Source organism: Callospermophilus lateralis, chromosome 10 (genome assembly GCF_048772815.1).
Source record: "Callospermophilus lateralis isolate mCalLat2 chromosome 10, mCalLat2.hap1, whole genome shotgun sequence".
NCBI lineage: Eukaryota > Metazoa > Chordata > Mammalia > Rodentia > Sciuridae > Callospermophilus > Callospermophilus lateralis.
The window spans coordinates 131,439,021-131,458,142 of record NC_135314.1 but is presented as its reverse complement, the minus strand read 5'-3'; the positions used below and the strand labels follow the sequence as shown (position 1 = coordinate 131,458,142).

At 40.7% G+C, this 19,122-nt stretch overlaps 1 protein-coding gene and 1 non-coding gene across 2 annotated transcripts in view; one reads left to right on the top strand and one right to left on the bottom strand.

Annotated features, from left to right (window-relative positions):
• The window catches only part of Rbm5 (RNA binding motif protein 5), a 31,447-nt gene extending 13,384 nt beyond the window's left edge, over positions 1-18,063 (top strand). The window contains exons 7-25 of the mRNA XM_076868895.2: positions 300-383; positions 3,509-3,569; positions 4,002-4,067; positions 4,482-4,642; positions 5,610-5,707; positions 6,295-6,382; positions 6,555-6,632; positions 6,716-6,788; positions 7,743-7,828; positions 8,198-8,282; positions 8,486-8,577; positions 11,935-12,096; positions 12,673-12,822; positions 12,900-12,971; positions 13,593-13,772; positions 14,064-14,138; positions 16,332-16,429; positions 16,509-16,638; positions 17,449-18,063. Coding sequence (XP_076725010.1) covers positions 300-383; positions 3,509-3,569; positions 4,002-4,067; positions 4,482-4,642; positions 5,610-5,707; positions 6,295-6,382; positions 6,555-6,632; positions 6,716-6,788; positions 7,743-7,828; positions 8,198-8,282; positions 8,486-8,577; positions 11,935-12,096; positions 12,673-12,822; positions 12,900-12,971; positions 13,593-13,772; positions 14,064-14,138; positions 16,332-16,429; positions 16,509-16,638; positions 17,449-17,574 — 1,965 coding nt within the window. The 3' untranslated portion in view covers positions 17,575-18,063. The remainder of the gene's footprint in view (positions 1-299; positions 384-3,508; positions 3,570-4,001; positions 4,068-4,481; positions 4,643-5,609; positions 5,708-6,294; positions 6,383-6,554; positions 6,633-6,715; positions 6,789-7,742; positions 7,829-8,197; positions 8,283-8,485; positions 8,578-11,934; positions 12,097-12,672; positions 12,823-12,899; positions 12,972-13,592; positions 13,773-14,063; positions 14,139-16,331; positions 16,430-16,508; positions 16,639-17,448) is intronic.
• Positions 11,210-11,286, bottom strand: Trnaa-ugc (transfer RNA alanine (anticodon UGC)). Its single transcript has one exon. It is a non-coding gene; the product is annotated as a tRNA-Ala (tRNA).
• Positions 18,064-19,122: the final 1,059 nt, after the last annotated feature.

Genomic DNA, 19,122 nt, shown 5'->3' with positions numbered 1-19,122 from the left:
TCAATGCTGAATGTTAGGACTTCTGTCTCTGCTGGAGACACGGCCTGGTGCATGTCAGCGTTTAGTGTTTGGCAGCTTTCTCAGCACTCCCTGACTCCGTTTACCTTTACTCCGCATCCCATTCTCTTACTGCCTATCTGAAGGATTGGATGGGCAGAGTATAGGTGGCGGTGGTTGGTCCTCCCCGTATGTTGTCCATTTAATTGCAGAGCACTGATTTTTCCGAAGTGTGCTCTGCCCTGGGAAAATGGACACATGTTCCTCACAATGGGAATAACTAATTACTTTTTTTCTTACAGAAAAAGTTGGTGATTCAAGGAAAGCACATCGCAATGCATTATAGCAATCCCAGACCTAAGTTTGAAGATTGGCTTTGTAACAAGGTAAGCATGTGTGCTTCCCAAATAAACAAAACTACTTTGCAGTTTGGCTGTTTTTCTGTTTGTTTGTTTGATATACAAACAAGGAAATTAGTTTATCACTAGCTCTTATTTATTATAAGGTAATTTTTGTGCTTTATGACTTAACTTGGTTCCTTCTGTGCTGGTATTAGAGGATAGAATCCATAGAACTTGAGAGATTTTGTTAGGTGGAAAGGTAGAGTTTTTTATATATATTTTGTGGGGGAACTTTTATTTGTTTGAATGCAGTGCAGGGTTTTTTTGTTTTGTTTTGTTTTTAACAGGTACAACTTTTTTTTTTTTTTTTTTTTTTTTTTTTTTTTCTTAATGTGGTGCTGAGGATCAAATCCAGTGACTCGCACATGCTAGGCCAGTACTTTATCTACTAAAGCCACAACCCCAGCCTGTGGTCGGGGTTTTTTTGTTTTTGTTTTTGTTTTTAGAATTTTTTTTAATATTTATTTTTTAGTTTTTGGCGGACACAACATCTTTGTTTGTATGTGGTGCTGAGGATCGAACTCGGGCCGCACGCATGCCAGGCAAGCGTGCTACCTCTTGAGCCACATCCTCAGCCCCCTGTGGTCAGGTTTTTAAGCCCAGAGTTTCAATTAAGACTTTAGGCCAGGCACAATGGCACACACCTAAAATCCCAGTAGCTCTGAAGGCTGAGGCAGGAGGATCACAAGTTCATAGCCAGCCTCAGCAACTTACCAAGGTCCTAAGCAACTCAGTAAGACCTTGTCTCTGAACAAAATACCAAAAAAAAAAAAAAAAAAAAGAAAAGATTTTAGGTGTGTTTCACTTTACTGTTTATTGAATCTGGTTACTCTTGTTTTTTGTTTTCAAAATACTGGGGATTAAACCCAGCAGTACTTACTCTATCACTAAACTGTATCCCTAGTCCTTTTTGTTTCTTATTTTGAGATTAGATAGGCCCTGAATTTGTGATCCTCCTGCCTCAGACTCCTGGGTAGGTAGTATTATAGTCATGTGCCACTTGTCTTGCTTAGCCTTTTTATTTTATTTTATTTTTACTGGAGATTGAACCCAGGGGCACTCAACCACTGAGCCATAGGCGGGTGCTCTACCTCTGCGCCACAACCCCAGTCCTCACTAGCCCTTTTTATATTTTACTTAGAAACAGGGTCTCACTGAATTGCTTAGGGCATTGATAAATTGCTGAGGCTCTCACTGAATTGCTTAGGGCATTAATAAATTGCTGAGGCTAGCTTTGAATTTGAGGTCCTCCTGCCTCAGCCTCTCCCTAGCACTGAGATTAAAGTCTCTTAATTTTATTTTATTTCTATCTATCTATCTATTATTTATTGGTGGTGCTGGAGATCAAACCCAGGGCCTTGTGCGTGTAAGGCAAGCACTCTACCTGCTGAGCTATATCCCCAGCCCCTCTTAATTTTATTAATGAAACCAGGCACAGTGGTATACACCTTTAATCCCAGCTAATCAAAAGGCTGAGATAGGATCACAAGTTCAAGGCCCATCTGAACAACTTTAGCAAAATCTTTTTTTTTTTTTTTTTTGTAAGAGAGAATTTTTTTTTTAATATTTTATTTTTTAGTTTTCGGTGGACACACATCTTTGTTTGTATGTGGTGCTGAGGATTGAACCTGGGCTGCACGCATGCCAGGCGAGCGCGCTACCACTTGAGCCACATCCCCAGCCCCGCAAAATCTTGTCTCAAAAAAAAAAATTTTTTTTTTTTTTTTAATTTTTTCTTTGTAGTTGTAGATGGACAGCATGCCTATATTTTATTTATTTTTATGTGGTGCTGAGGCTTGAACCCAGGGCTTCGCACATGCTAGGCGAGCGTTCTACCACTGAGCCACCACCCCAGCCCTGTCTCAAAATTTTTTAAAAATTAAAGAGGGCTAGGGAGGCAGCTCAGTGGTAGAATATTCCCTGGGTTCAGTCACTTCCCAGGACCCCACCACCAACAAAATTGTATTAATGAAAATCCTTGGGAACCTTGATGCAAGGACCTGACACAAGTACAGCATTTTGAACTTGACGTTACTTTTTATTATTTTTGTTTGTTTTTAGTGGTACTAGGGATTAACCCAGGAGAGCTCTACCACTGAGCTCTACCCCCAACCCCCCACCCTCTCTTTTTTTTTTTTACTCAGTGCAGGAGATTGAACCCAGGGCCTCAGAAGGCTGTGGCCAAACAAGAGCCACATCCTCAGTTCCCCAGGCTGACCTTAAATTTGTGATCTCCTGCCTCAGCCACTTATGTTGCTGAGTTTACAGGTGTTTGCCCCTGCACCTAGCTAATATTCCTATTTCGAGAATTAGTTTTTAGTCAAATTCTTTTTTCTTCATGTTTCCAGTAGGGGACTATGTAGTGTTCAGTTTACACTATGTCTGCATGTATACAGTACTCTTTCAATATTTAAAAAAAAGTTGGGCTGGGAATACAGCTCAGTTGGTAGAGTGATTGCCTCTCATGCATAAGGCCCTGGGTTTGATCTCCAGCACCACCAAAAAAAAAAAAAAAAAATGCTGAGGGCAGTGGCATGCATTGGTATTTCAGCAGCTAGGAAGACTAGAGGATTGCCAGCCTCAGCATTTTAGTGAGACCTTATCTCAAAATGGAAATAAAAATTGATGGGTTAGGTAGTTGAGTGGTATAGTGTCCCTGGGTTAAATTCCCAATACCATAGATGTACAAATAGAATCCTTCTTCAAAAGATAACAAAACTTGTTTATCTTGGAAATATTCACATGGTCTAATAACATTCTAAATTTTGGGATTATCCAGGTATGGTGGCACATACCTATAATCCTAGTGATTCAAGAAACTGAGGCAGAAGGATGGCAAATTTGAGGTCCTTCTCAAAATGGAAAATAAAAATCCCTGGGGATGTATCTCAGTGAAAAAGCACTCCTGGTTTTAATCCTCTGTACCAGAAAATAAATAAATAAAATTTTAGGTTATGCCACTTGTCTCGGCTATGTGGTCAATTTCTGCATTTTTTATATTAGTTACTAGACTTACCTATGGCCTATTGCTCTAACCCACATTGTTGATAGAAAGGTTGGCCTAATGTGAGAAGTAATTACAGATAAAACTTTTTTTTTTTTTTTTCCAGTGCTGCCTTAATAATTTCAGAAAAAGACTAAAATGCTTCCGATGTGGAGCAGACAAGTTTGGTAAGTATGGATTCAGCTCTTTGGAAAATACAATAAAACTTGACCATGGAATTATTATCTGTGAGCCTGAGGAAAAGAATAGATTTTAGGACATTCAAATAAGTAACTTGTATCGTTTCCTTAAGCCTTTTACCTTAGGTTGGGTAAATGCTGATGATGATTGTGAGAGCACAGAAAAATCCTTTTTTGTTTTCCAGAATTAAGTCTGCTCACTAGGTTTGCATTTTGCGTCTGCTTTTTGTTGGTGTGATGCCAGTTCTGCATTGGCCCAATGTTTACATTCTACATTAACCATGTCAAAATTATGATATTTTGCTATAGCCACAAGTCATTTTTTTTTTAAAAAAAGACTATTAGGTGTGTTTAAAGTAAAAGCTTTGGGGGTTTTAATGTATTTTTGTTTGTTTTAAATGGGGTTTATTTTTCTTTTAGATTCTGAACAGGAAGTGCCCCCTGGAACCACAGAATCAGTTCAGTCTGTGGATTATTACTGTGATAGTAAGTTCAAGTTTTGACTTTTGTATTAAAAGTTGCTCTCAGTTGAAAATTTTCAGTTTTTGTACTGTTTTAATGAACAGCTGCTTTAGGTTGTCTCATAAAAGATTTGTTTTAGGGGCTGGGATTGTGGCTCAGTGGTAGAGTGCTCACCTAGCATATGCGGGGCCCTGGGTTCGATCCTCAGCACCACAAATAAATAAATAAATAAATAAATAAAACAAGGGCATTGTGTCTGACTACAACTAAAAATGAATATTTAAAAAAAAAAAAAGATTTGTTTTGGAATTTTCTCCATGTAAGCGTGAAAAATTCACTGGAACTCCCCAAAATAAATTTTATTTGTATTTAAACCTGTCCTGAAAAGCATTGGTGGTGGGAATGCACGTTTATGCCATTTGTCTCATTCACCCGCAGCAATCATTCTTCGGAACATAGCTCCGCACACTGTGGTGGATTCCATCATGACAGCACTATCTCCTTATGCATCCTTAGCAGTCAATAACATTCGCCTCATAAAAGACAAACAGACCCAGCAGAACAGAGGCTTTGCATTTGTGCAGCTATCTTCTGCAATGGTGAGGTTCTATTGAATCTTTCTTTTAAACATAATTAATTTTGCCCTGGGGGATAGAGCTCAATGGTGTGCTTGCATGTGGAAGCCTTGGGTTTGATCCCCAGCACCAAAATAATAAAAGAAACAGTTTTAAGAGGCAAACATAGTGGCACACATGTAATCCCAGTGGCTCAGGAGGTTGAGACATGAAGATTGTAAGTTCAAAGCGAGCCTCAGTAACTTAATAAGCCCCTAAGCAACTCAGCAAGACTCTGTCTCTAAATGAGATACCAAAAAGGCCTGGATCTGTGACTCAGTGGTTAAAGCACCCCTGGGTTCAATTCCTGGTACCAGAAAAAAAAAAAAAAAGAGGCAAACAGTCATCCAATTTTGATCATATTATATTTGAGGCTCCTGGAGTCTAAGGTTCATGCTTATAAACAGTTTTTCAGTGCTAAATTAAGGGACTTATGTCTTTGATAAGTAGCAAAAATAATGCATGTGCTTTAAGAGAACTAAAGTTTGAGCCACAGTTTAGTCCTTCAGGCTTTATTTTATATTGATTTTTGTTCCTTACTAATACTGGATACTTTCATGTCCTGGGGGTATTTCATTCCTCAAGATTTCATATCTGCAGACACAATAGGAAATCACTAGCCACGTGCAGTGGTACACACCTATACTCCTGGTGGCTTGGGAGGGCTAAAACAGGAGAATCACAAGGTTGAGGACAGGCTCAACAACTTGTGAGAAGTTCAAAATTAAAAAGAACTGGGATGTAACTCATTGGTGAAAAGAAAAGAAATCACTGTTGTTGGTGGTTTGGTTTTATTTTGTTTTGGTTTCCCTTTTTCTTTTGACAGTATTGGGGATTGAACCCCCAGGGTCTTTCTTGCTAAGTTGCAAAAGCTGGCCTTATTTATTGTATGGAGTAGAGGGTAGAAAGAGAATTATGTGACAAAATTGTTTTTCTTCACATTCTTCTCTAGGATGCTTCTCAGCTGCTTCAAATATTACAGAGTCTGCATCCTCCTTTGAAAATTGATGGGAAAACTATTGGAGTTGATTTTGCAAAAAGTGCCAGAAAGTGAGTGACTTTGCTCTCCTTATTTCAAACTACTGCATCTGCGCACTTGTTGATGCTTCACCAACTGTACTTGAAGTCCATGTTCATAACTCTTCTTGTTAGTTATAGGCTAAGAGTGAGTTGATTTTCTACTCTTAGAACTTATTCCAGTTGATAATGGTTGCCAGAAATGATTTCAAACCAGGACAAAGGCAAAGCATGGCAGATGGGTTGAGAACGTGTTCTGTGCAAACTGTAGCAGTATAATGCAAGCCCATCTGGAAATAATCCTTTCATGCCATAGCATGCTAGTAACTTCATGTACATAGTGCTTCAGTCTAGTGCTGTAAATTTCCCTTTTCTAATATCATTACTCATCCAACAGATGTCTTTAGATAGCACTTTGAAGAAGAGCAGTGATATATAACAAAAGACACTTGCCTACTAAGAAACTGGTCCACCAAGACCCTTCCCCTGTGAAATGTGGCCTTGTCCATATTTAAGAGCTGACAAAAGACTGGTGTCAGTCACTACTCCTTTGGTAGTATTTGGGCACTAATTGGGACAAACTGAGATAGAATCATATGATTGGATCTTTGTGGTTTCAGAGACTTGGTCCTCCCAGATGGCAACCGGGTCAGCGCCTTCTCTGTGGCTAGTACAGCTATTGCTGCTGCTCAGTGGTCATCCACCCAGGTAAGAGAAAGGATCTTTTTGCTTGGGATGTGTTCATGGTCCCAAATGAACTCTCCTGTGGTATGTGAAATAGAAGCTCTCTCTCTTGAAATTTTTAGAGGATGCCTCCAAGCTTTTTTACTTGATATCCACTAAGTTTATCTTTGACTGCTTTTCATTTAACATTTTGCAGTCTCAAAGTGGCGAAGGAGGCAATGTTGACTACAGTTACCTGCAGCCTGGACAAGATGGTTATGCCCAATATGCTCAGGTAGGTGGATTTGAACATCATTCAGTGTCTACTCTGTATAGTATGTCTGAGAATAGCAGATTTAATGGTGGGCTTTTCTTCAGTACTCACAGGATTATCAACAATTTTATCAACAACAGGCTGGAGGATTGGAATCTGATGCATCATCTGCAGCAGGTAGTAAACTTCATCTCCTTTTTGGCTTTTATTTAAATAGCTATGGTTGAGGAAATATGACAAGGTATCTTAACTAGACCCAAAGCCAGAAGTTCATATTCCTGCAAGAATATGAAGGTATATTCATTGCTGTTACCATGTGCCCAAAGTTCTGGGGAAGGTTAGGGTTGTTGGAGTACATCAAGAGCAAATATGTGGGCTGGGGTTATAGCTCAGTCGGTAGAGTGCTTGCCTCGCATGCATAAGGCCCTGGGTTCAGTCCCTAGCCCCCTCTCCGCTCCCCCCACCCCCCCCCCAAAAAAAAAGAGCCAGTATGTAATGAAAAGTTTTATTCTTGATATTCAGCTCTTTCACATCTCCATGTTAGAACTCATAAGTGCCTATAGAAGTTCAGGTGAGCAAAGAGAGCTGAGAGGCTTTAAAGTGGTGCTCTAATATCAGAAGAGTGAAGAAGCCTCTGCTTAAGTTTTTGTTCCAGAATTATAAAAGCCTTGTACTCCAGTCTTCTCAACCCAGAGCCAATGCAGCTTTTTTTTCTTCCTTCTTAGCCATCATACAGAATCCTTAACTTTGAATGTTACATTTAAATAGGATTTTTAGAAGATGAAAGTGTCATAGATTCCAGGGTCCTTAGCAGGAACTAAATTAGTAAGAACTGACATACAAGGACAGAAGGCTAAGCTGGGTATGGTTGTGCACACCTGTGATCCTAGCTACTAAGGAGGCCAAGTTAGAAGGATTTCAAGGTTGAGGCCAGCTTTAGCAACTTAGCAAGACCCTATCTCAAATAACTAAAAGGTCTCTGGGGATATAACTCACTGGTGAAGTGCCCGAGTTCAGTCTCATACCATTATTGAGGGGAGATAAAAGACTGAAGACTGGATTGGGCTTTACAGTTATAGAGAGTTGGCTTGAAGTTTAATGCCTAAGCTCTTCTTACCTCTTTATCATCAGGCACCGCAGTGAACACCACCTCAGCAGCTGTGGTATCCCAGAGTCCCCAGTTGTATAATCAGACTTCCAATCCACCTGGCTCTCCGGTAATCCTGTCTTCTTAAATAGAGAATGCAAGGCTGTTGGGGAAACTTTGTGTTGCTGTACAAATACTGTCTTTCCTACTATATAAACCAGGATTGAATAATATACATTCCAGTTTTATAATTTTATTGTATGTATGTGCATATGTTTTAAATATAAAACTCCAAATGGAGTGTGTTTATACTTTGTGCATGCTTCAACTCGACCCTTAAAAAGAAAGTTATTAGTATGTATTCTGCTGAAGGATTGTCTTCGATCCTTGCTGCAGTATGTCTTGTCAGGGGAGCCCTTCCTCCTGGATGATTGCAGTGGTTTAGTTCTCTTAAAAGACTTTACAGTTGAAATTATATTGAAGCTGCTGTTCTTTCCAGACTGAGGAAGCACAGCCTAGCACTAGCACAAGTACACAGGCCCCAGCTGCTTCCCCCACTGGTGTAGTTCCTGGTACCAAATATGGTAAGCCAAACCTCATGGGACTGTTCACAGTTGGAAGGTCCTAGTTATGTCTTTGTTTAATAAAAGTTCCTCTCCCATTGTGGGTATCAGAGGGACACTTGGGGATGTGAGAAAGAACATTAAGACCTGCTTCATCTTACTGGCTTAGAAATATAGCCAGTTTCTTGCCTGGAATGACTATGTGCTGAATTTTGTCTTTGCAGCGGTACCTGACACATCCACTTACCAGTATGATGAATCTTCAGGATATTATTATGATCCAACAACAGGGCTCTACTATGACCCCAACTCACAAGTAAGTTTGCTGTTTTACCTCTCAGCTTCAATAGAAGTACCTTAGTTTCACTTAGTATATTTCTGAGGCATGAGATAAAATATTCCCTGGTTAGGAGTATGTAACTCACATAAGTTGTTTTTATTGTTTGTTTGGGGATTTTATGTGTGTGTGGTGTTGGGGATCAGATGATCTAGGGCCTTGAGCATGCTGTATCACTGAGTCCCAAGATAAGTTTTAACTTCTTCAAAGCCTCCAAGATATGGACTGGAAATAAAGGTCAATTAGTAGAGTGCTTGCCTCCCATGCTCAAGGTCCTAGGTTCAATCCCCAGCACCAAAAAAAAAAAAAGTCCTTCAAAGCCACCAAGGTGTAATTTTTATTTTAGGATTTACATTTTTTTTTTTTTTTTTAAGGTTAAAAAATGTTTTGAGGACTGAAGATGTAGCTTAGTGTTAGATTGCTTGCCTAGCATGTACAAGGCACTAGGTTTAATCTCCAGTACCATTAAAAAAAAAAAAAAAAAGTCTTGAGGTATAATGTTCATGTAAAGAAATACACAAGATTCAAGTGTGGCCAGGATAGTGACACATTCTTGTAATAATTCTAACTAACTTGGGAAGCTGAGGCAAGAGGATTTCAAATCCAAGGCCACCCTAGACAAGTTAGACTCGGTCTCAAAGTAAAAGTGGCTAAAACCTGGCACAGAGAATCTGAGGCAGGAGGATTGCAAATTCAAAGCCAACCTCAACAACTTACTGAGACCCTATCTCAAAATGAAAAAGGGATGGGGATGAAGTTCAGTGATAAGTGCCAGTGAGTTCAATTCCTGGTTCCTAAATAAATAAAAGTTTTCAGAAATAAAAATAGCTAGGGATGTAGCTCAGTAGTAAAGCACCTTTGGGTTTAATCCCTAGGGCCACACACACACAAAAAGACTGAAGTGTACAATTCTTCCAAAATTTGCATGGATAACATATTTATACCATCACTGAGGACATTCTCGGCCTACCTGAAAGGTCCCTCAAACCTCTTGCCAGTCAGCACTCTTTCCCTTTGGTAACCACTATTCTGATTTTTGTTATCAGAGATAATTTTGTCAAGGTTTATGTAAAGAGCCAGGCACAGTATGCATACCTATAATCCCAGCAGCTCGGGAGCTGAGGCAGGAGGATCATAAGGTCAAAGCCAGCCTTGGTAACTTATTGAGGCCCTAAGTAAGCAACTCAGTGAGACCCTGAGTCTAAATAAAATACGAAAAGGGCTGGGGAAGTGGCTCAGTGATCAAGTGACCAGTACCCCAAAAAAGATTTTTGTAAAGACCTAGCTAGAAGATTTTAATTGTGGTTTTCTCCTTGTTTTTTTTTTTTTTTCAACTGAGATAAAATACACATAAAAAACAGAAACCACCATTTTAACCATTTAGAGTTTGTAACTGAGTAGTTTTTACTGTATTCCTACTGTCATGCCACTGTCTTAATTCCAGAATATTTTCATCACCCGAAGGAGAAACCCTATACCCATTAAATAGTTACTCCATATTCCCTCCCCACCTCTGCCCAGTAATCACTAATCTATTTTTTGTCCCTGTGGATTTACCTGTTTTAGACATTGCATATACACGGAATCTAACACTGTGTGTCCTTTTGTATACAACTTCTTTCAATTTTTTTCCAGAGAGGAGGGGATACTAGGGATTGGACCCAGGGGTACTTTACCACTGAGCCATATCCCCAACCCTCATTTTCTGTTTTAAGACAGGTTCTCACTAAGTTGCTTAGGATCTCACTAAGGTGCTGAGATTGGCCTCATACTTGAGATTCTCCTGCCTCAGCCTGCTGAGATGCTAGGATTACAGCACCATCATACCAGCTTCTTTTACTTAGCATGCTTCTGTATTGAGGATAGAAATTTAACAGGTCTGTGTAGTGATGCTTTATTTTTAGTGATGTACATAACTTATAAAATAGGAAAGCAGGGCTGGCGATGTAGCTCAGTAGAGTGCTTGCCTTGCATGTATAAGGTCCTTGATTCAATCCCCAGCACTGCAAAATAAAAAGCAAGAAAGAAAAGCAACTTTAACACTCCATAAATAAATATTTTATAACCAGCAACTATATGTATAGAATAGTAAAATAAGTACTTTTAACAAGAACTTGGCATTGAGAGCTTGTGGATTCTGAGAAGGGAAGTGTGAAGCTGTGTGCCACCAGTCTGCAGTTCTTTCACTCTAATTTGTGCAGTCTGGCCATTTCCCTAACATCTCTCCTTGGTGTACTTCTGTTTCCTTCCCCAGAGGAAACAAAACTGACACTGTCTCTTTTGTCCCTGTTGAGCAGGTAGTGAGTGACAAAAATAAAGGAGAGTAAGATGCCATCTGTACTCTGTTGTAACTTCTGTTAAGTTCAGGTTTCTTTACCATACCTCCTTCTAGGCTCCCTAGCTAATGTTCACACTCTGGTTTCCTGGAGATCCAAAGGATTCTACATGACTGAGCCTAGTGAAGAGCTATTAACTAGTTTTCACAGAAGATGTGCGTCTCATGTCCATCTGTTCTGGCTACCTGGCTTGTGTAAATGGTGTTGTCTCTGTAAAGGAGTGAGACAGTGCTATTTGGGTAGATTTTGGTTTTTGTTTGTTTGTTTGTTTGTTTTGGTGGTGCTGGGGTTTGAACCCAGGGCCTCTTGCATGCAAGGCAAGCAAGCACTCTACCAACTGAGCTATATCCCCAGCCCTGGGTAGACTCTTTGGTAGAAGAAATCATATTTTACTTTAACCCTAGAAGTTTCACATTGCTTTGCTAGTTGACTCATCATACTCAAGTATTCCAAGGTGTATCACAGGTCATTTATAAGTAGGAAATATCACTAGTTTGCAATATTTTTATGGTTTTCTTGTGGGGGGTGGGTACCAGCGTACTGGGGATTGAACCCAAGGGCACTTTACCACTGAACCACCTCCCCCCCCCCCTTTTTTTTTTTTTTTTTTTTTTAATTTTTGTGACAGGTCTCACCAAGTTGGTTAGGGCCTCACTAAGCTGCTGGTACCAGCTTTTAATTTGCAATCCTCCTACCTCAGCCTCTCAAGTCACTGGGATTACAGGTGTGCACTGCCACATCCAGCTTGAGTCTAATTTTTTTTTTTTTTTTTTTTGACAAAAACAATATTAACCTGCCGTTTGTCATTGACCTGACGAAATATTTCTTTTAAATTTACATAGCAGGGCTTGAGACGTAACTCAGTGGTAGAACACTTGCCTAGTGGACATAGTGCCCTGGGTTCAATCTTTCATACCATTAAAAAAAAAAAAAAAAAAGAAAGTTGACAAACATCAGAAACCTTCATTAATTGTACTTTTTTTTTTTTTTTTTCTTCTAGTACTACTATAATTCCTTAACACAGCAGTATCTTTACTGGGATGGAGAAAAGGAGACCTATGTGCCAGCTGCGGAGACTACCTCCCACCAGCAGACGGGTCTGCCTCCCACAAAAGAGGGGAAGGAGAAGAAGGAGAAACCCAAGAGCAAAACAGCCCAACAGGTAAGAATATGACCACCCTGGGACCCTTAATTCTCTCCTTGGGTTGTCTGAACAGCTTACTTCTTTATTTTTGTGTTATAGCACTTTTGTCAGCTTTATTTAGATTCTTAAAAACTGGACTGAGCCAGGCGTGATGCTGCACTCCTGTAATCCCAGCAACTCAGGAGGCTGAGGCAGGAGGATCACAAATTCAAGGATAGTGTAAACAACCTAGTGAGAAACTGTTTGAAAAACTAAAAGGGGCTGGGGATATGACTTAGTGGCTAAGGACTCTTTGGTTCAATCCCTGGTACCAAAAAAAAAGAAGGGATTTAGCTCAGTGGTAGAACACTTGCCTAATGTGTAAGAACCTGGGTTTGAAGCCCGACATAACAAAACAAAACCATCCTGGAAGTGTCATGGGCTTTCAAGAAGTTTTCATGTGTTTATATATTATGGTATCTATGGAAATATTTGTAGGAAGAGGTAAAAGAGGGTTTGTTATACCTCATTTGATTGAGATAAGATCCTTAATGGTTCATTGCAGTGGTACAAGGTACTGAATGTTTTCTGGTGGTGCTTGTTGTTTGACATTAGATTGCCAAAGACATGGAACGCTGGGCTAAGAGTTTAAACAAGCAAAAAGAAAATTTTAAAAACAGCTTTCAACCAGTCAATTCCTTGAGGGAAGAAGAAAGGAGAGAATCTGCTGCAGCAGATGCTGGCTTTGCTCTCTTTGAAAAGAAGGTAATGATAGGAATGATCGCACTTCCTAGTGGGAGCCTATGTAAAACTTGAGGCTTATCGCTTATTCTGTTTCCCAGGGAGCCTTAGCTGAAAGGCAGCAGCTCATCCCAGAATTGGTACGAAATGGAGATGAGGAGAATCCCCTCAAAGTAAGAAAATATCACTTGCATTTTAAAGATCATATATGTAATTTGTGTGTGGATTTGAGTTTCAACTACATCTTGGCTAATGTGATTTCTACTTAAAAATGGTTGTGATCTTTGTGGGTATTTGGAACAGTTTCTATATAGAGAGTCCATTACAAGGGATTTGTTTTCTATGTTTGAAAACAGGTGAGGTGAAGCAATAATGAAGCCCAAATTCTAAGCTCCGTTAATTGAGTTTTGTTTCATCTGTAAATAGAAGTTTTAATGGTGTGAAAAGAGAAAAATTAGATAAGAAAAACCTGTATTGGGTAGATGTTGGTCCAGCCTGGCTGTTACTCTTGATCTGTTGTATTGGAGGGTTTTGTACATGATTGGTGGTTTGAAAACACCCATCCAAGACCATGTTTCTTGGGTTCCAGGAGGGTTAGTACCAGGAGGTTATTGGGCCCCATACTTAAGGACTGCTCTATACAGTTGATGAATAAAATATAATTCACTATACTGAAGGATGACACAGTAATGAGGATTTTCTCAAGTTTTGGATTAGGCATCACTTTATCCATATACATAGCAATTTTTGTCTTCCTGTTGTGCATTTCCAATGACCCATTCTTTTGTCCCCAGAGGGGTCTGGTTGCTGCTTATAGTGGTGACAGTGACAATGAGGAGGAGCTGGTAGAGAGACTTGAGAGTGAGGAAGAGAAGCTGGCTGACTGGAAGAAGATGGCCTGCCTGCTTTGCCGTCGCCAGTTCCCAAACAAAGATGCCCTGGTCAGGCACCAGCAGCTCTCAGACTTACACAAGGTGACCTCGCTTGCTTCCCAGAAGCTGATTGGAAATGGGGAAGGTAGTGAGATGATGAGAGTGCCCTGACCTTGGTGAAGGTTTGGTGAATTCCTCTGTTGAATGGTTATATGGAAGTATAGAATGGAGGGGAGCCTTACATCTCCACACTCTGCAGATGCTGGTTTTGATGCCATGGTGTATTGAATTATGTTTTGGCATTTAGAACACAATAGATAGTACTAATGTTATGACATCTCACATTAGGATGGCCTGAATTCTAACTGTGTCTATAAAATCTCTTGTGTATAGCAAAACATGGACATCTACCGACGATCCAGGCTGAGTGAACAGGAGCTGGAAGCCTTGGAGCTGAGGGAGAGAGAGGTGAATCAGAAACAATGTGCCACTAGGAAGACTATCTCGGGAAATCTACCTTTAGAAGTTTTTGTTTTGATTTTGCTTTGGTTGGTTGGTTGAAACTGGGTCTTGCTATGTTACCCAGGCTGTCCCTGAACTCTTAGTCTTAAGCCATCCTTCTCCCTCAGCCTCCTGAGTAGCTAGGACTGTGGGTATATACCACCGTGCCCAGATTGCCTTTAACTTTTATTTGTAGCATTTAATTTCAGGTCCCTGGGGCAGGATAAAAAGATTTCTAACACACTTGTCACCTAACCATTGTAGCTCATGTAGACTGGACACAGGCTTTATGTATTTGTGAGCCCCACACTGTACCTTCACGGTGGTACACAAGACCAGCACAACTTCAAGACTGCTTATAGGTACAAAATGTCAAATACTCACTGGTGACAAACACTTGTTTTTTTTCAAGGGAAGAATGTTCTTATTTGGCCTAGCCAGGGAAGCCTTCATGGGTGATGAGGGAGGCTTTAAACAGGCTTAGGAGCTAGCAAGACATGAGTTGATTACAGATGATACAGAAGGAAGGCATAGGCAGGGCATGGCATGCAAGGCCGAACACAATGATAGAAAGCTGCAATAATGGGCAAGCATTTGGTGCTGGTGGTTGATAAGGCAGATTGGGGACTAGGCAGCCTGGGGTGGGTTGTTTATTTTGTTTTGCTTTCCTCCAGTACTGAATATAGAACCCAGGCATACTTTACCTCTGAGCTATATCCCCAGCCCCTTTTTAAAATTATTTTGAGACAGATTCTTGCTACATTGCTGAGGCTGGCTTCAAACTTGCAGTTCTCCTGGCATGGTCTCCAGAGTTGCTGGAATTACAAGCTTGCATCACCATGGCTGCTTCAGACAGGGATTTATGTTGTTGTTGTAATTTTTTAAACTTTATTTTATTAGTTTACTTTTTTATATGGTGCTAAGGATTAAAACCAGTGCCTCACACATGCTGAACAAAGTGCTCTACCACTGAGCCACAACCGCAGTCCTGGACAGGGTTTTAAATGCAAATAAAGACTGTGGGTTAGAAATTTTCTATCCTGAGAAAATTTTGAAGTGTCTTAATTATTTTTTTAGTTGTAGTTGGACACAATACCTTTATTTCACTTATATATTTTTATGTGGTGCTGAGGATCGAACCCAGGGTCTTGCAGGTGCAAGGCAAGTGCTCTACCGCTGAGCCACAACCCCAGCCCCTGAAGTGTCTATATTTTAAGGCTTTTGCTTCTCCCTTTTTCCCACTGGTTATGGTGCCGTCTCCCCAGGGACTGTTGGGTAGGTCTGGAAGCCTCATTGAATTTGGAACTTAAAACCAGGCCCAAGGGCTGGGAGTAGCTCATTGGTAGAGTGCTTGCCTAACAGATGTAAGGCACTGAGTTTAGCACCACATTAAAAAATAATAATAAAGTAAAATTAAGGTACTGTGTCTGTCTACAACTATATAGATAGATAGATAGATAGATAGTTTTTTAGTTGGTTGACCTTCATTTATTTACCTATATGTGGTGCTGAGAATCAAACCCAGTGCTTCACACATGCTAGGCAAGCACTGAGCCACAACCCCAGCTCTTAAAAAAAATTTTTTTATAAAGACACAAAAGCCAAAACTCTATAGCTGGGCACAGTAGCACATACCTGTAATCCTAGCAGCTCAGGAGGCTGATGCAGGAGGATCACAAGTTCAAAGACAGCCTCAGCAACTTAGTAAGGCCCTAGGTAACTTAGCAAGATCCTGTCTCAAAATAAATAAGGCCTGGGGATGTAGCTTAGTGATTAAGCACCCCTGGGTTTAATTCCCAGTACTAAAAAAAAAAAAAAGCCAGGCTTTATACTGCTGGATGTTGTGATACATGTCTGTGATCCCAGCAACTCAAGAGGCTGAGGCAGGAGGATCTCAGTGTCGAGGCCAGCCTCAGCAATTTAGCAAGGCCTTAGGCAACTTGGAGAGACCTTATCAAAAATAAAAAGGACTAGGGTTGTGGCTCAGTATTTGAGCACCTCTGAGTCAATCCCCAGTACCTAAAAAAAATAAAATAAATAATAATGTAAAATAAAAACTTTATAAAAAGCCATGCTCCAGATTAAAAATAGTCTAAATGCATTTAACTATTAACAGGCTGGAGTCTGAGTATTTCTAATACTGTTTTTTCTTCCATGTAGATGAAATATCGAGATCGGGCTGCAGAAAGACGAGAGAAGTATGGCATTCCAGAACCTCCAGAGCCCAAACGCAAGAAGCAGTTTGATGCTGGCACTGTGTATGTGATGTGCACCATTTTCCAGTTCATTAGCTGGGGCTCTAGCTGTTTTAAGTAACTGTGTGTTTGCCACTGGCAGGAATTACGAGCAGCCCACCAAAGATGGCATTGACCACAGTAACATTGGCAACAAGATGCTGCAGGCCATGGGCTGGCGGGAAGGCTCGGGCTTGGGAAGAAAGTGTCAAGGCATCACAGCTCCCATTGAGGTAAGCAATAGGAATGGGCATCATCTAGATGCTGGGTTTATAGGCCTTGTTGAAGAAATGAGAAGAGATAAAAGTGCCCAAAAAGCCTGGGATATACTAGCAGCTTTACCTTAGCATAAGACTTGCCAGTCATGTTGTCACCCTCCTTATATCTTTCAAAATTAAAATTTAAGTCGCGTGTGCTGGCATACACCAGTGATTTGGGAGGCTGAAGGAGGAGGATCACAAATTCGAGGAAAGCCTGGAGTGTATCTCAGTGATTGAGACCCTCTAGGTTCAATCCTCAGTGCTACCCCCACCCCCAGTCCCTAAATTGGTCATAGTCCAGATTGAGACATAATTTCAGGATCATAGGCCCTCATGCACTGGCCTAAGCAAGAGCTCCACCTACCAGTGATTGCTTCCACACTGTCCTGACACAGTTCAGCTTAGACATTTACAGACCATGTTTATCCTTTGCATGTGAGTTTTGCTGACATTGGCTATCCTGTGGTAATTTATGCCTATAATTATCAGGTCTGCCCCAGGCTTCACTGGAGTGCTTTGGGTTCTTACAAAGCATAGATACTTCCTTGAGCAGTCATGAGGATGGGATATGGCTTCACTTAGCTGTTTTCTGTAGTCCATTTTATTATTCCAGTCTTTAAACCTATCCCAGGTCTCCAGCCTAGAATCCTTGCCTTCATATAAACTTAGCATCTCCTGGTGGGTGGTCCTGCTTGGTAAGAAATGGGTTGGATGAGAGATGGAAATAATCCACACTCTACCTGCCAGCTGCTAACAGTTGTTTGGTTGGTTTTGTTTCCTCAGGCTCAAGTCCGGCTAAAGGGAGCTGGCCTGGGAGCCAAAGGCAGTGCATATGGGTTGTCAGGTGCCGATTCCTACAAAGATGCTGTCCGGAAAGCCATGTTTGCTCGATTCACTGAAATGGAGTGAGATTGTAAGAGAGAAATGACAAGGAGCTCCAAGGAGTGCAAGGAGAGTGGATCATGTCCTGAATTCACTCTTATGCCTAAGGGCATGCCTTGTGCTGTTAATAGTGTGTTAGGGTGAACCACTTCATTCTTCAGGGTTCTCCCTCCCACTTAAAAAGAGCTCCCTTATGTGGTTATCTGGTAAATGGCCTTCCTTCCTGTCCTAGGGCCTTGTGAATAGACCAGAGGGGGACAGTGGGCTTTTTATACTTCCGTGTACATAGTGTAATGTAGTGTATTTTACATGTGTAATCTATGTTGTGATCCCTCCTTCCTGGGGGTTTGAGATGCCCTAGGTGGTAAGTGACACTGAAGCCACCTCTGTCATTTGTCCTGTGATGTCTTTTCTTGGCAGAAGCCTTGTGTATATTTGTATATTACACATTTGTACAGAATTTTGGAAGATTTTCAGTCTAGTTGCCAAATCTGGCTCCTTTACAAAAGAAATACCTTGAAAAAATGGGTGTCCTGTGTCTCTTTATTCCTAGATGAGTGGGTGGGTAAAGCAAGTCTGAGCTAGTCAGGTCTGGTGTTTTTTTAATAAGCAGTATTTTATGCTATTTTCTTGTCCCCATCATTCATGGTTAGTTTTTTTGCTTATTTGTTTTTGCAATTCTAGGGACTAATCCAGGGCCTCAGAATGCTAGGTGAGCACTCTACCACTGAACCATACTCCCAACATCAAGTTCAGATTTATATATATATATATATATATATATATATATATATATATATATATATATATATATATATATATGTATGGAGGATTGAATCCAGGGGCACTTAACCATTGGCATATACCACTGGTCCTGGCTTCATGTTCAGATTTTTAAGTTTGAGAGTTTAACATGTTTTAAGACTACATGGAAAATCATCCATAACTCCACTTACCTTCTGTCTTCTCAACTGCTGAGAGGGTTCTCCAGGATATTGCAGGGCTTTCTATTCTTGATAGTGTCATCCCATCCTTGTCTCCAGCACCAGGGAAGAGACCATGTTTGAGGAAGACAGAAAGTATGCCTGGGTGGCAGAGACTTTTCTGAAGACCAGGTGACTCGATAGGTTCTCATATTGCCTTATCTGGCCTAATAATTCTTGAGCTCCATAGATTTTGTATATAATCAGGGAAGGCAGCCTTTTCTTGAAACTTGTTCTAGACTTAGTGGCTTTTGTGGATGGTCACATTTTCTTAGGGCAAGCCTGGCCCTTAAACATTTGAAAATAGGATGAACTTCCAAGACACAGGTCCACCCCCAGCCTCCTCAGTGATGCCTTTGAGTGATTGAGCATAACTATAGTTTTGTGAGGGAGAGAGAAGTAAATGCAAAAGCTCCAAGTATAGGTTTTCAGAAAGCCATGAGAACCTCACAAGGCCCCAAGTTTCCAAAGGCCAGATAGGGTATGTATGTGCCAGACTAGTGTAGGGTAGGCACTCTTGAAAACAGATTGGCCCCACCACTGATGCCTCAGGGAAGATGCTGGTGTTCCAGCACCGAGCAGCAGTCACAAG